Raw genomic sequence first — 16,765 nt, 5'->3', positions numbered from 1 at the left:
ATCATCATCATCGTTGTCATCATCATCAATCATCATCATCATTGTCATCATCAATCATCATCATCCTCATCATCATCATTATCGTCATCATTGTCATCATCATCATCATCAGCAATCATCATTGTCATCATCATCATCATCGTCAATATCATCAATCATTGTCGTCATCATCACCATTGTCGTCATCATCATCATTAATCATCATCGTCATCATCATCACTACCATGTATTATTTAATCTCCATCCTCATCTTCCACCTTCGCCATCAGTTATTCATATTTATTCTTTTCTTCATCCTAATTCTCAACCTAAATTATCATCCTCATCACCAATCTTCTAGGCATCATTAATCCCAGTCTAGTCAGCATTACAGTCATAATCATCATCATATTAATCAGCATTATTAATATCATCACTACTTATATAGACCCCCCAAAAAATTGTATTTGTTGGTGATGTGTTTTTCTTCTCCAATTATCATTATTCTCATCTTCATCCATATATCCAACATTATAACCAACCGATATCTTTCTATTTCTCATCATCACTATTGTCTTATAAACATAATCCTCCTCATCTTGCTCTCCATTATCATTTTATTTGTATTCATCCTCATCACCTTAATCTTCTTAATTATCCTCCTGCTCCTCCAGCTCTTCAACATCATCAGCATCTTATTTATAATTATCATTATTCTCATCGTCACCATCATCGTTCATTGTTATAATTATCAACATAACCATCATTACTGCCATCGTCTTTAAATGGCCTTCTTTCCTCATACTTTTTCTCCTTAAATTCCGCCTTCTCCAACCTCATTATCTGTTTCTTTGTTATACAGTTTATCATATTTCATTATTTTAATCAAATATACCTAGTATAGAATTTTATTTGGGGGCACTGGTCTATTTTATTGTCTCCAACTACAGTCCTTCTATAAATATATATTCTCATCATCACCATCCTCTTCATATTTGTCACCATCGTCTTTGTCTTCATCTTTCTCATCCTCATCCTCATCCTCCTCCTTATCATTAACTTTCTCATTATCTTTCTCTCCGTCCATGTCAATGTTTTCTTTTGCATCATAATCAACATTATCATCATCCTCCTCCTCCTCCTTCCTCTTCCTCTTCCTCTTCCTCCTCCTCCTCCTCTTCCTCCTCCTCCTCTTCTTCTTCCTCCTCCTCTTCTTCTTCCTAATCCTCCTCCTCCTCTTCCTCTTCCTCTTCCTCTTCCCCCTCTTCCTCCTCCTCCTCTTTCTCCTCCTACTCTTCCTCCTCCCCCTCTTCTTCCTCTTCCTCCTCCTCTTCTTCTTCCTCCTCTTTCCCTTCCTCCTCTTCCTCTTCTTCCTCTTCCTCTTCTTCCTCTTCCTCTTCTTCTTCTTCTTCCTCCTCTTCTTCTTCTTCTTCCTCTTCATCTTCTTCCTCTTCCTCCTCATCTTCCTCTTCCTCCTCTTCTTCCTCCTCCTCTTCCTCCTCTTCTTCCTCCTCCTCTTCCTCCTCTTCTTCCTCTTCCTCCTCTTCTTCCTCCTCCTCCTCCTTCTCACTTTTCTCCTAATTGCCATCTTTATGATTATACTCTAATCTTCTTTGCCATTGCTCTTACATTGTGAGAACATTGAAGATTTCTTTGAAGGCTAAGTCCATTATCCGCAAATTACCTTAATCTTGCTATAAACATATTGAATAATCATCACTTTTTTCTGTAATGGTTAAAATTAAGGAGGGCAGTTCAATCAATAGAAAGGTGTGTGGGATTATTCACAATCAAAATAAACAGTTTTTGTATAAATAAAAACTACACTTGATTTTACCTGTTACGGAAACAAATGCATCTGCAATGTAAGAATTAAACTTAAAAGTAGAAATGTCATTTCTTTTGGTGCATCCGTATTTCCTGGTCATGTTTCGGTATGCTGTTCCCATCTGTAAGTCAGACCCGGTATCCACTATCTTCATGAAATTGCCATCCTTGTAAAACTCAACACGGTACAAATTTAGTCCGGGACGATGGTGACATCCTAGAGTCACTGTGTCCCCTTCATAAATAATAGGAGGAGCTTGCAGAATTAGATCACCTGAAATAAAAACAAAAAGGTACAGCTATATTTAATACTAGTGATGAGGGCAATTAACAAAACGATTCACCTTGCTACTCATTTGGACATGAAAATCTGTACGGTTCGCTGGTGGAATTGGCCTTAAATTTCCCCAATCATACCACAACCAATCCACAAAGCAGAACCATATTCCCAGCATTATCCCAATTCTAGAAACATAGAAACATAGTAACATAGAATTTGACAGCAGATAAGAACCGTTTGGCCCACCAAGTCTGACCATTGTTTTATTAACCTATGGCAGTGGTTCCCAAACTGTGTGCCGTGGCTCCGTGGGGTACCATGGAAATCTCACAGGGGTGCCTCGGCCAGGGCCATTTGTAAGCAAGGCAGGGGACTTCTAGGTAAATATTTTGGCTTAAGGGTTCCTTGAAAAAATGATGGAGACCCTAAGGATGCCAGACCCTATTGATGCCTCAAACTGAGAAAGTTTGGAATCCACTGACCTATGGTAACCTCAACAAGGCCGGATTAACCCGAGGTCTATTTGGGCTACAGGCCAGAGGCCTCAGGCATCCAGGGGGCCCTTGAAAGTGCTCAGCAGCATAATTGATGCTGCTGAACACTTTCACTGCTGTCCTTCCCTAGCGCTCAGTAATCCTTACTGAGGAGATCTCGTGAGTTTCACTCTCACCTGATCTCCTCATTAAGGAGTTTGCAGCATGCCGGGGAATGACTTCAGGAGAAGGAGGTAAGTACCGAGGTGGGGGGATATCGGGCGTTTCACAGGGGAGGGGGGGCTTCACGGGGAGGGGGGGGTGGCTTGGTTCACTGGGGGGTCCTCACGGGAAATGAAGGCCCCCTTAGCCCAGGGGCCTCCATTCCCTTAATCCGGCCCTGAACCTCAAACCCTATTTGATCCTTTATTCTTTATAAGGATATTCTTATGTCTATCCCAAGCATGTTTAAACTGCTCTACTGTATTAGCCTCTACCACCTCTGATGAGAGGCTAAAATGTAATTTTACAAATATAATGCAGAATGGAACTTGAAGGTTGTATCTCTGGGACTTTGCACCTCTGAGAAACAACCTGTTTCACTGCAAAACTCAACTCAAATTCAATTCACATAAAATTTTGCCATCACTATTTAAAACTAATTAAAAAAAATCCAAATAAAAATGATAAGTAAGCATTATCATTCAACACTTCTACATCTTGTTGACTTACTGTTGGAGACGTCCAGTCGGACGTGGTCGCTAATATGAGTATTACTGGACTGGCATTGGTAATACCCGCTGTCCTCCACGGCCCCAGCTGGGATTGTAAAGCTTTTCTGAGTTATATTAATCTTGTTATTGTCTTTGTACCAATAATACGTCTGGGGTCCTATGATTTTAGAATCCACAGTGCATGTAAGAGATATAGATTCATTTGTGATTATCTTTCCAACATTTGGTGTGAATGACACCACAGCCATGCCTAAAGAAATATAATAACCTCAAGTTAAAAACCAATTTTTTCTGGCGAAGTGAATCTAGCATCCAAAGACACAAACGGTACATAGGCGTAAGCAAAAAAACCCCAACAATCATTAAAATCAATGTATAAAATTATATGGAGGCAATACAATGTGATTGCACACAATACACTTATCTCATAATTGTTAATTGTTTTATTATTAAAACATTACCCGTCATATTCTAAGTTCGAAGTGATAGTAAGGGTTATTGAATTTATAGACGATAATGCATCGTTGTTATAGGTTCCAGAATTAAATACAATACGTGCGTTGGAAGAGGTAATCAGAGGGGAAGAGAGGCGACGATCGTTGGACGATCGTAGTGGGAGAGATGGAGTGTGAATAGAGATAAGCCCTTAACTTGCCTCTCAAGTCATAAGGAAGAGCAAGTGTAAGATGCAAGCAGGCATGCATACGGACATAGGTGTACATTCTGTTTTCTGGGCATACACAGAATTTGTCTATTTTACGCTACGCAAACTGGCATATCTCCAACTCTGGATCAGCCCCAAAATCTTTAATGAAACAAAATGTTTAATAAAATGCATCCAGCAAACTTGCTACACTTACCTTGTATATTGATCGGTAACGCTTTGCTCATCTTCCACACATTGCCGGACGAAGTTTTCACTTCACAGGTATAATTCCCAGAATGCTCCAGCTGAGCTGACGGAACTCTGTAGGCGTCAGATGAACTGAATTCCTGCAATTTCTGCCCATTTTTGTAGAATGCAAACTGCAGAACTGTAGACCGTCTGAGTGGACTAAGAGTTGTGTAACAGGTAAGGGTCATGTCAGCACCCTCAACTATTATATGAGGGTATACTCTTATTTCTGGAGGAGAGAAAAGTTCTAGAACAGAACAATGCAAAATAAATTAGATTTCAAGTATTGTTAAACTTAAAGTCACAAATCGACACAACTCTTCTCTTCAGATCCCCTTGTATCTATTCTCTTATTGACGCATTCCACCATTCTCCCCACTGAGACAATTGAAAAAAAAACCAGATATAAGCATGATGATAATCCAAACTGTTTCTAGACCAAGGTCAGTCTAATCTTAATGTCTCTGTTGTCACAGTGGCTGGAGTCAGAGGCAAAACTATATTCATTGCAAAGGGAGCCCCGCCAACGGGGTTTGGAGGTGATGGAGGCCTAATGGCCTCGCTGACGAGCACTATAGACGATGACATCACTAGCTCCACCCATCACAAGTACTCCACGCATTTGGTGATATTCTTGCAATTATTTACTATTATTTGTTTTTTTTTCTTTTGGAAATTTCTGGATGACAGGTTTACGGATAGGAGAATCTATATCTGTATTATAAACTCTATAAAAATGTAAGTGTATTCCACTTTTGTGGGCCATTCAAAACAAAAACAAAAAAAATAGTAGTTTATCAAGTGTGCCCATTTCTGTGCCTTATTTTATGATCTTTTATATGTTTAAGTTAATTATCTTTTGTTGTTTAATTATTGGGATAATGTACTCCCTACTTTAAATGATATGGGTATTATAAGTCACCAAGGAGTACAGTAACCACTGTGACAGAGTCACTGGAAGGAGGCTAAATAAGAGAGGTATGTGTCCCAGGCTTCCAGCATTGTGTACGTTAAAACACCAGGGAGAATGTGTAGATGTGTTGGTGACGCTTCCCACAGGGTATTTCCCTGCTCTAACAAACCATGGTAAGGGTCCCTGGTGTTATGTATGGAGAAAGAGAAGGGTGGGCTCCATACATAAGGCCCAGTCCGGGTCTTCTGGCCTTCCAGTCTCTAAACAGACTGATCAAGAGATGCACCTGTGAGGTGGCTGTGAAAAAGCAGCTAGAATATGCAATCATTGTCTCCGACCTGGGTAGGAGGTGAGATGCCTCCTGAGACACTCTGCTGTGGTGAGCAATGATATGTTGAGTGTGTGTTTGGACACAAGGTCCAATACCTGAGAGAGGGTATCGCTAAAATGTATTAGCTAGTAGCCAGACGGTTAGGATTTTGTTTATGTTTTGTTTTGTTTGCAAGCAGGTGAGTAAACTAGCTGTGGTTTTAACCTGAAACCTCTGGACTTGTGTGGTTTACTGATGCTGTTCTTCCCCATCTTCCCCAAAGAGATGGCACCTGTTCCCCTGATTATGTCACACCATATAAAATCACAAGTCTGTAGGCCAGTGATAGGCAGCCAAATGCACTTCAGGGGTCGACCATTACCCTTAATCTCACTAATATGTTAAATTAATACCTTTTATCAAAAAAAGAGATGCAAATCTGTAATAACATAATAGAAGGTATTTTAAAGAAGTGTTACAAGCTATAGCAAAAAAATATGATAATAAAACAGGACGGAGTTGGGGCTCGAAGGAGGGATTCAAAGGTGACAATTATTATCTGTAGCAATTTACATTAGAGGGGATATTATTCCTTAAAGTTCACAAGGTTTCTTAGTCAATTATAAGAGATGACATCAGGACTCGCTGTTTATATAGGTATTATGTAGACATTTATTAACATCCCTTTTATCTTATAAAGATACAAACTACAAACATAAAAAATAAAATGACCTAGATTTACCTGCCACCAAAATGAACTCTTCAGCGAAATAAATTTTCGATTGTGTTCCAGTGTTTATAAACTTTGTACATTTGTACTTTCCCGTGGTGTTTTTAGATACAACGCCGAGTTTTAAGTCGGAGAGAGTGTCCAAAAATTTCATCACGTTGTCATCTTTGTAAAACGTCGTATTCTTGACTGATCCAGAACTCCAGTGTTGGCAACTTAAAGTTACGATGTCCCCTTCGTGGATGGAGTGAGGTGCTTGCAGGATGAGCCATACTGGAATAAAGATGTTGGGCCTGATTCATTAAGGATCTTAAATTAAGAAGTTTCTTATTTCAGTCTCCTGGACAAAACCATGTTACAATGCAAGGGGTGCAAATTAGTTTTCTGTTTTGCACATAAGTTAAATACTGACTGTTCTTTCATGACTACACAAATACTTGATAGCTTATTTGTACACTGAAATTTAAAGTTGATATTTGTGCGCTACATGAAAAAACAGTCAGTATTTAACTTAGGTGCAAAACAGGAAACTAATTTGCACCCCTTGCATTGTAACATGGTTTTGTCCAGGAGACTTAAATAAGAAACTTCTTAATTTAAGATCCTTAATGAATCAGGTCCATTATTTGGAAGTAAAGGTATGTAAAATATATTGTTTGTTAAGGAAGATTATATATATATATATATATATATATATATATATATATATATATATATATATATATATATATATATATTCTTGACAGATATCTGATACTTGGTGTGGCTCTTCCTTAAGTCATGTGGCCTAAATAAATATTGATCACGTTTGACCAAAACTGAAATAGTGACACCTAATTCAGTCTATTTCAGTATCTTATCTGTCCCATGTATTTGCTTAAAGCGGATGAACTCAAAAGATCTTTATAGGATAGATCTTATCTATCTATCATTAAAATAGGATTAAGCGGAGTAGCATAAAGACCCGACGGTTTGAGTGATTAGCTGAAATTAGTGAAGTGGTGCTAAGACCTGTTCTTAGGTGACTGCGACAGTGTATATGCTCCAAATGTCCTCACAGAATCACAGGTAAAATAAAGTGTAGCACGACAGGCCACTTCATGACTTAAGTGGGCTCAGGACACACGTGAAGGACCAATTTCCCATTAGCGAGCCTCTAGAACCTCAAACATACCTGGTTACTAGCAACTGTATCTCCAATAAGAAGCATCAGAATTTTTTTAAGTTTCCACTGGTGAAAAAATTTGATTGGGTTAGCACTTGGCTAAATGTTAGGTCTAGGGTTAAAGTTTGGGTTAGGTTCAGAATCATGACTTGGGTAAGTTTTGGCCTAGGAGTTGAGACTAACATTATCAAGTTAAGTTTGGGCATAATATTTTTGGAGGAAATGAAATATCTTGACCCACTAGATCATCAGAGCACATAAAACAAGTACCGTATTTCCCCATGTATATGACGCTCCACTGTATAAGATGCACCTTTATAAATCTTGTGAAAAAATTGAGGATAGACATTATCCTCAATTTTTTCACAGAGTAATTGTGCAGCATATACAGAGGAGAGACAACGCTATAGTCAATTCTGCCTTACCCTGTCAGATGCTTCCTCTGTCCAGTAAAGTCTTCTTTCTTCTGTTCATTCTGATCCTGATGCTGGAAAGCTGCTTAAGGTCCTCTTCGCGATGACCGAATGTCCTTTCAGGACCAACACCAAATGCAGAAACCGGAAGTGTGTGTTCCAAATGCGGTTCACGCACCACATCCGGTCATCGCGAAGAGGACCTTAAGCGACTTTCCAGCATCAGGATCAGAATGGACAGAAGAAAGAAGACTTTACCGGACAGAGGAATCATCTGACAGGGTAAGTGCTACTACCCCTGTATAAGGCACACCCAGTTTTTAGACCCAAAATTTTGGGGAAAAAGGTACGTCTTATACTCCGGGAAATACGGTAAATCATTGGAGACTACCATCTTTAAAACAAGGGCCTGGGACATCCTAGGACTCCAAGGGGGCAAGACAGAGGCTTTTATTTTATGGTAGCACGTTTGGATAATTTCGGAAAATCCAATCGCTAATTCATACAGTAAATCATTGTTTCCATGGGTCTCAGCTGTGCTCCCTTTTGTTCTTTTATGACTCAGGCCCACGGGAATATGAAATAAGTGAAAAAATAATACATTAGACTTCTCTTTTTCACAGGGTTAACTGGAAATGCATGCATGATATTTCAAGCCTGGCTACTCATTAAAGAGGGATTCCATATTATGAATTGAGTGTGGCTGAGCTGATTTACTCACCAAAGAAAACATCCAAATGAACGGGGTCACTCTTTTCCCCATATTCGCCTTGGCACTGGTAATTCCCAATGTCGCTATCACCAGCAGCATAAATTGTAAATGATCTACGATTATTATTGAGCTGATTATTATCTCTGTACCAGGAAAATCCCTGAATTCCTTGGTTGCTGGATCCAAAGTCGCATAATAGAGTAATTTTCTGACCTCTAAATATCTTGTTCCAGTTTGGTGAGAAGATCACTACAGGCTTAACCGCATCTATGAAAAACAAATGAAGACATAACAGGCCTTAGTAAAGACACAACTCTCCGGGCGTCCAGCGCTGATGTGTATTTCTGATCTCAAGCATCTCATTTTGCAATGACTTGTCTGTATATGCAGTAAGTACTTTGATTAGCATGTTAAGATAAAGGTTGATGAGGCAAATGGCTCCTTGAGATGGGATAAGCTGGATGGACCAACGCGGTCCTTGACAAATATGGGACGGCAATTCGACTCATATTGCACCCAAATGCAAAAATGTGATTTTGTATTGTAGGATGATTAATACTTAAATGACCCTCAGGGGTGGAGCTTCGTTATTTTGGGGGGAGTTACTAGTTTAGCAAGTGGCCACCGAACCTTTCTCTATCTGCCTGCAAGATAGTTTTATTTGTACACATCCACAGCCTTGCTGGCAACTGGGCATTGGCTGATTCTTTCAATGAGGTGTCTTTTGCGCTATCCAGTCACGTTTCATCGGTGATAGCGCATTTGGAGGAACAATGGAATAAAAGCATTGAAAGCTAGCAATGTGTCATATAAAACAAGTGCAGTCTTAATGTCCACTTACCCATTTACTTAGGGCATGAATGAGGCTAAAAAGTGCAGTGTTTTTGGAGAAAAATAATAAGGATTAAATAAAGTGTGTGGTCCTAGAATCATATCATCGATTTTACTCTTTCCACGCATTCCCATCTAAGCCAATAATCCTGCAAACGGTCACATAGACTGTTTACATTGGGTCACGTCCATACAGGGATAACGGGGGGATATCTATAGAAATATGGGTGTATTTGCGCATATTGCCCCATACTAACAGTATGTTTTTGGAGTGTGGGAGGAAACGGGAGCACCCAAAGGAAACCCACGCAAACACGGGGAGAACATACAAACTCCTCACAGATAAGGCCATGGTCAGGAATCGAACTCATGACCCAAGTGCTGTCAGGCAGAAGTGCTAACCACTGAGCCACCGTGCTGCCCAATAATCTAAAACTCTGGAGATATTATATTTTAACCAACTTTAACTTTAGCTTTTTAGTGGTCTTTCAATAGTGTGATAAAGTTGAATTAAATGCCCAACCACAATTGGACTCCTGCCCAGGGACGTTATGTCAGATAGGATAACCAGACAACTACAGCATAGAGCACTGCTATAAACTATACATTTTTCTTGACATTTAAAATGTACCTCCCCCTCCAATATAACATGGTGTTGCCAAGGTGCAAATTTACTCCTGTTTTTTTTTTTTGTTCTCCTTAATGAATCAGGCCTATTATATCATATTAAAACAGTCACATGTAACTAAAAAGGTTGGGAAAGCTCCCGACTGCTGCACATTAAACCGTTTTTTCAAATGCATTGTATAGGCAGCAACCTAAAGTAGAATATAATCTATATAAAGAATGATTTCTACCCTACTATTAATGTGTTCTTACACTGTACACAAGGGCTAATGTATATAATGGGACTCTGGGTAACATGTAACTTTTTATTTTAGCTAATAGGCATTGTTGGTGCTAAGTGTGCTTGATACTGTGATAGATTATAAAGGAGGATGTAAGGCTCCTGGCTAGACTCTCTCAATTAATCTTTTTGGCTCATGGGCCAGATTACCTCTTTGAAGTATGTCTTGTGACATCACTTAATACAGTTTGATAGTGTTGTACCTCTCCTATAGGTTTATTAACGTATTAGTACCATATATATATATATATAGAGTACAGTTAAACACCTCTATTTGGAATAGACAGGAGTTGCAGTGTATTTCAACGTCAACTAATTACACAACTTATTTCAATAAAAGATATACTCCATAGTTCTTATTAGATTGTTCTCTTATCTTTACTGTAGATTACTGTATTACTTGCAGGTTAATATGTAGTGAAATGCGTTGTGTATTCCATACTCACATTGTACCTGAATAGGTGAAATTTTGCTCATCTTCCAAACACTGTTTGTTGCAGTTCTCACTTCGCAGGCATAATCTCCAGAGTCCTCTACCTTAACCGACGGAACTTTGTATTGATTAGATAGACTAAGCCCCTGAACATGCCATCCATTTCTATAGAAAGCAAAGTACAGTTCTGTACCAGATTTGAGAGGATGAAGAATTGTAACACACGTCAGAGTCATGTCAGCACCCACAGATATTGGATATGGAATTATTTTTATTTCTGGAGCAGAGAACAGCTCTGGAAGAAACAATAATCCAAGTTAGTATATGAATAAAATAAAACTATATTGACGCTAGATTAATAGGTTAACTATAAGAGATCTGTATTGACTAAAATGGTAGCAGTGATGACTGAATGGGAGGTTCAAGCTTTCAATAACTATTTAAATAAATAAATCCTGCTCCTGGTAGACCAAAAGCATCAGCCAGCTCATGTAGATGCCATGTGTACTGTTCACTTCAGTGCTAGATTGGTCATCTCTCCCCGCTACCACATTCTGATGGTGCACTCTGATGGTGTGACTGTCGCGTTTCGGCAAGAAAAACACAACTGCCCTCCGTGGATTTGCAATGTGGAGCATATGGTGTCCCTTATTTGCAAGGGTAATCCAAACACAATCACTGTAAATGGTGAGTCCATTTTTCTTAGCATCTTATTAATTACATATGCAGACGAAGCAGAAAGATTTCAGTTCTTAAATGTAACCCTTATTCTATGTAGGATCATTTGTTAGATACACTCTTGTTAGATACCTTCTCTAGCAGAGTTTATGCAATATTTACTTCTGCTGATTTTCTATATGCTGGGGACAATCATATGCAAACAAGTCAATTGGGCTCATGTAGCTTTCTTATGCATCACAGATATATATATATATATATATATATATATATATATATATATATATATATATATATATATATATATACATATATATATATATATATATACACACATATCTACTCTGAGAGACCCCCAGAGTACTACTTCTCTTATATATTTTATATATATATTTATAGTCTACTTGTTATTGCTACCTGTAGTTTATATACATCAATAAATAAATAAAATGGAATATTAATTTTGGATGACTATTTCAAAAATGGTACAATTCATTCCTAATCATCGCTAAGATTGTACGCTCCTTTAATCAGGGTATTCTCTCCTTCTGTCTTCACCACTGTTAACTCTGCTCTCCAGCTACGTAGCCCTCCTCCTTGAGGACCCTCCTTCCCCGTCCCCTCTCGCTCCCTCCTCTCCCCTTGGGGGTCTCCCTGTCATCCATGCCTTCCCTCTTGGACTCCGTCATTGGCGGATCGTCCCCTCTCCCCTCCCCCGCCCTCTCTAGCTGGGCTTTGAGCTCACTGAGTTACTGTGCTTATTGTTTACTGTACTGTGCTGTCTCACCTCGTATTGTAATTTCGTTTGTCCCTGTACGGCGCTAAGGACACCTAGTGGCGGCCTATAAATAAAAATTAATAATAATAATAATAATAATAATAATAATCATCCTCAGTGGGCTCAACACGAAGGGAGTTTGCTTCTCCAAAGACTGTCTAAAAAGTACGTCAAGTGTTGTCTTTAGATGTAGCTATTCAGTTATGATGTTAGGTTTTCATTTATGTCACTAAACCGATATGACGTGTTACTTTCAGACAAATGGCGCTATCAAACACCAGCTTCAAGTCAGTTGTCTGCACTGTTCTGTACTTAACTACACCCAGCTACCACTTAAACACAATACTTGAGGCAAGGTTAGTTTGTCACGATTAGGGGAATCCAACTTGCTTTGAGGGTAAAGCATTAAATAAGTGAGAAAACAAAGTTACCTGTGACTGAGATTATTTCTTCATCATCGGCATTTCTCTCATTGTTTAGAAAGATAGCTGTTTTTGAGCACCTATATTTTCCAGCCACATTGCTGTCTACTTTTCCGATAAATAAATACGTTACTGGGTTCATGGCTTTTAAGAGTTTGTTGTCTTTGTAAAATGACGCCACTGCGGTGGTAGTATTCACATCAAGTCGACTGTCACATTTCAGAGTCAGGGTATCCCCTTCAAAAACGAAGCGAGGTACACGCAAAATGGTGAGATCTGGGGGAGAGGCGTGAAGAAAATCAGGGAGAAAGTCATGTAAGAAGGCTCCTCATCATCATCATCATCATTTATTTATATAGCGCCACCAATTCCGCAGCGCTGTACAGAGAACTCACTCACATCAGTCCCTGCCCCATTGGAGCTTACAGTCTAAATTCCCTAATATACACACAGACTAGAGTCAATTTGATAGTAGCCAATTAACCTAGCAGTATGTTTTTGGAGTGTGGGAGGAAACCCCCGCAAACACGGGGAGAACATACAAACTCCACACAGATAAGGCCATGCTGGGGAATTAAACTCATGACCCCAGTGCTGTGAGGCAGAAGTGCTAACCACTGAGCCACCGTGTTGCTATGTGATACATAACCTTTAATTCAATATCTCCCTCTCCCCGATTTATTTTTATCTATGCAAAATAACCAAATGTAATTTTCTAATTTATTTGACTAGTAAAAAATAAATATAGTGATTAGATAATTATCTATGAATTAATGTTGGAAAAATATGTATTCATTTAGTCAGTCTACCAAATCTCCAGCCTGTTTATCCAGAGCATAAGAAAAATGCTCGCAAGTGTAGCCTGGAATTTTTAATCAAAGGGAAATTTTAGAAAGCAGCATCTGACATGTGATTGGCTCGCTTCCAAGCAGCTACTATCCTCTCTAAATAATAGTACTTTTTATAAACCAGAGATCAGCATTTACCAAAATGCATGTGGGCAAATATTTTTAAGAGGGGATAACAAATAATTTGTGACTTTGTCAGGCTCGGCTGTGGTATGGAAGCTTAAGATTCTACAAACGGGTATTAGCACCACTGAACTAGCGGGTGTGGAGTCTATTGTGCCCCTGGTATTCACCAGGGACCCCAGGTAGGTTTGGGTTTGCGCAGCTAAGCCCAAACCTCCCTGGGGTTTGCCCTGCGCAGCTAAGCCCAAACCCCAGGGAGGTTTGGGCTTAGCTGCGCAGGGCACGCAGGTCGCGGTCCCATTAGCCAGTTGCAGTGGAGAGAGGTCAAACGGTCCGAGTCAGAAGTCAATCGGGAATATACTGAGCCAAGTGTAATCCGAAGAGTAGTCAGGCGGGCCAAAGTTGTGGGAACAGAAGAGGATTCTCGTGCAAATGTACAATTGACTTACATATCCCATTGCGTAGAGAGCGTCCACAGTAGTGCAATGATGTCATCGCGAGCACATGAGCGTGCAGAATGCTCTGAGCGCAAGGCTTTAAAAAGTCTGAGGAAGGGGCTTGGCAGTCTTTCTCATCATCCCATTTTCAAAGAGCAAATCCCTCGGCTCTCTCTCTCCCCCCCACTGCCTACAGGGAAGACCCTCAATGCTCTCTGCATGTCTTACAGAAAGAAAGTCTAGGTAGAAAAGCAACTAAGTAGCTAGAGAACACACAACAACACACAAAGAAGGGCCCAAAGAAACAGCTACACACTAACGCCTCTTTTATAGTTGTACGGAATAGCCTATTTATTAAAGCCCTAACCCCAATTTTGGTAAACGCTAACTTTTTTAAAAAAATCTCTGCTTATTGCAGCATTAAAAAATATAGTTTTACTGCAATTTATGAAAGTTAAGACATTTATTCCTGGAGATAATTTTCTCTGCCGCCTTAAGAGCTGATTGAATTTCAGCACCTCGGACAGCAGCAACAATTGTGAGCTAGGCTGTGGAAACATAGCTATGAAGGAGTTTCCATGGCTGTAGTAGATATACTGGTTAGTATAATAAGTCATCAACACAGATGCGTTGGATTTGTCTTAACCTACAAATTACGTGGTAGCCTTTAAACACTCTTTTATCCCGAAGATTGACCTACCCTCTATCTCATCTTCAGGGAGCTGAGTAGGCGAGTGCTCAGGACTAATTTTATTTTCTGTTGCAAAATAGCTACACAACAAAGGTTTAACCAATGCTGGCAACACCATGCACCCAACTAGAGGGCATGCGTTATGATATAAGGTAACCTGTTTGATAGCATTAAGCTGTTTAAGGAGAACATCCCTCTCCTCATTTTGCAGTGGGTGCCATCGAACAAAGCTGGGCACACACACTGGAATGAACCTATGAGGTTCCTCCATTCCTGTAGGTTCCAACTTCATGGAATTCATCTACATAATAATACACTCTGTTCCTCTAAGTGGTGGTAAAAAATATAATTTTTGACTTCTCCTTGGATTGAAGCACTATTGTAGGTATGAAAGAGGGAAGCCGTGTGCCCCCCACCACAAATGTGAGGTGCATGCAGCCAGCCCCGTCAAGAGTATTCTCGTGCATGGGCACACTTGATTTGAACATAGCAATGTCGTTTTCACAGATATGCCATTGTGTAAAGAGCATCCACGTGTGTGCAATAATGTCATTGCCTCCACAGGAATGTAGAGAACACTGTGAGGTCTAAACTTTAAAAAGGCTGAGGCTGAGGCTTGGCACTCCTTCTCATCAACCCTTTCTCAAAGAGCAACTCCATCAATTCTCTCTCTCTTCCACTATTACCAGGAAAGACCCTCTAGGCTCCTTGCATTTCTTGCACAAGGAAAGTCTAGGTACAAAACCATATAAATAACTAGAGAACACACAAAGAAGAATAAATGCAAACAAACAAAGGCCAAAGAAGCAACTAAACACTACGACAGTCTTTTATGTATAATTAGAACTATACATAAAAGACTGTCGGATGTATTTAAAAAAGTCCACGGAAATTTCGTCTATAACTAATATTTTTTATATCGTGAAACATTTTTTTTTTTTTATAATGTTGGAGAGACCATTCTCCACAGAGATAACTTTTGCCGTTATCTTAAGGCAGCAGGAAAAGGGTTCTCTTGCTTGCCTTAAGAGCTGATAGAGTGTGTATTTCAGCACCTTGAATAGTGGTGATGAGTTTGAACTGGAATGTGGAAACATTGTTAAGAAAAGTTCTACTAAAGTGTCTTTATTATAGATGCTGTTTTGCATAACAAATCATCAAGACACATACAGTGGATTCGTATTTTCCAACAAACTTCATTGTGGGCCCTAACCATGTATCAACCTTATACCCCATATAGATAGATTTACCATATAGTTAGATTTGCCCTCTTCAGGGAGCTAAGTGGGTGAGTGCTTGGGGCTGTTTGTTGCAAAATTGCTCTACAATTAAAATTTATTCAAAACAGGTCAAGACCTTACATTCAGTACATTAACATCGCTGTTACCAGGTTAAAAAGACATCTCTAAAGGTGATGGGTCATCTGAGGATGAATACAACTGAAAGTGGTAGCATACGGAGTGACTGTCATTGATAGACTGTCAACAGTAGATGACCACCAACAAACAATACAAGGCCTGTCAATGGGTGAGCTGCATGTGGACAGACTGTCACTGTCACGTTGAGTAAGTATGTCACATACAGAAGGAATTTCAGAGACAGCAGATTGAGGGTATGTCCTATGAAGAAACAGCAGAGAGCAGGAATGTCAAGAGTCAGCATGTGGTAGGACTCAGGTTGACAACGGAGAGAACAAGATCTCCGCTTACAGTTTCAACGACCAACAGTATACATGCAAATTGACTGGAGTAAAACAGAAACGAAGTCCAGAGTGGATCTGCTTCACATTTTTCTTCATATTTGCATTGGCACATAAACCCAATAACGATTACCATCTTCACAAACAGAATAGCAAAACTGTCTCCAAATGCCACAAATAACAGTACGGTTGACATTATGGACAAATCTCAAATAAGCACTAAAAAAGTCATAGCAACGTAAAAGTAAGCATGCAAAAGTAAGTGCTGATGATATTTACAAAACTGACACAGCTCCTAAACCTGTTGTTGCTGAACTGTGCTAGTTACTAAGAGCAGGAATGAACAATTGACACTTACTAGATAATCCTATTGCTGTTGTTAAATTGTGATCTCTCTAGCACTGGCCAGCTTCCTATCACTCTGCCATCGTCATCACATTCGTATTTATTTGATAACAATTTTACACAATCCATATAATATTTGAAG

General features: G+C 39.5%; 2 protein-coding genes across 3 annotated transcripts in view; one reads left to right on the top strand and one right to left on the bottom strand.

Annotated features, from left to right (window-relative positions):
* The window catches only part of LOC142108392 (Fc receptor-like protein 5), an 87,550-nt gene that overhangs the window by 45,202 nt on the left and 25,583 nt on the right, over nucleotides 1-16,765 (top strand). The window lies entirely within an intron of this gene.
* The window catches only part of LOC142108163 (Fc receptor-like protein 5), a 43,775-nt gene that overhangs the window by 20,035 nt on the left and 6,975 nt on the right, over nucleotides 1-16,765 (bottom strand). For both annotated transcript variants that reach the window (XM_075191777.1, XM_075191776.1), the window contains 7 exons: nucleotides 12,490-12,756; nucleotides 10,616-10,897; nucleotides 8,441-8,698; nucleotides 6,154-6,414; nucleotides 4,154-4,435; nucleotides 3,292-3,543; nucleotides 1,817-2,080 (listed from right to left, as the gene is read on the bottom strand). In XM_075191777.1, the coding sequence (XP_075047878.1) occupies nucleotides 1,817-2,080; nucleotides 3,292-3,543; nucleotides 4,154-4,435; nucleotides 6,154-6,414; nucleotides 8,441-8,698; nucleotides 10,616-10,897; nucleotides 12,490-12,756 (1,866 nt within the window). The remainder of the gene's footprint in view (nucleotides 1-1,816; nucleotides 2,081-3,291; nucleotides 3,544-4,153; nucleotides 4,436-6,153; nucleotides 6,415-8,440; nucleotides 8,699-10,615; nucleotides 10,898-12,489; nucleotides 12,757-16,765) is intronic.

This window comes from Mixophyes fleayi, chromosome 12 (genome assembly GCF_038048845.1).
Source record: "Mixophyes fleayi isolate aMixFle1 chromosome 12, aMixFle1.hap1, whole genome shotgun sequence".
Classification (NCBI taxonomy): Eukaryota; Metazoa; Chordata; class Amphibia; order Anura; family Limnodynastidae; genus Mixophyes; species Mixophyes fleayi.
Note: the sequence above shows the minus strand (reverse complement) of the source record. Positions and strands in the feature narration are given on the sequence as shown.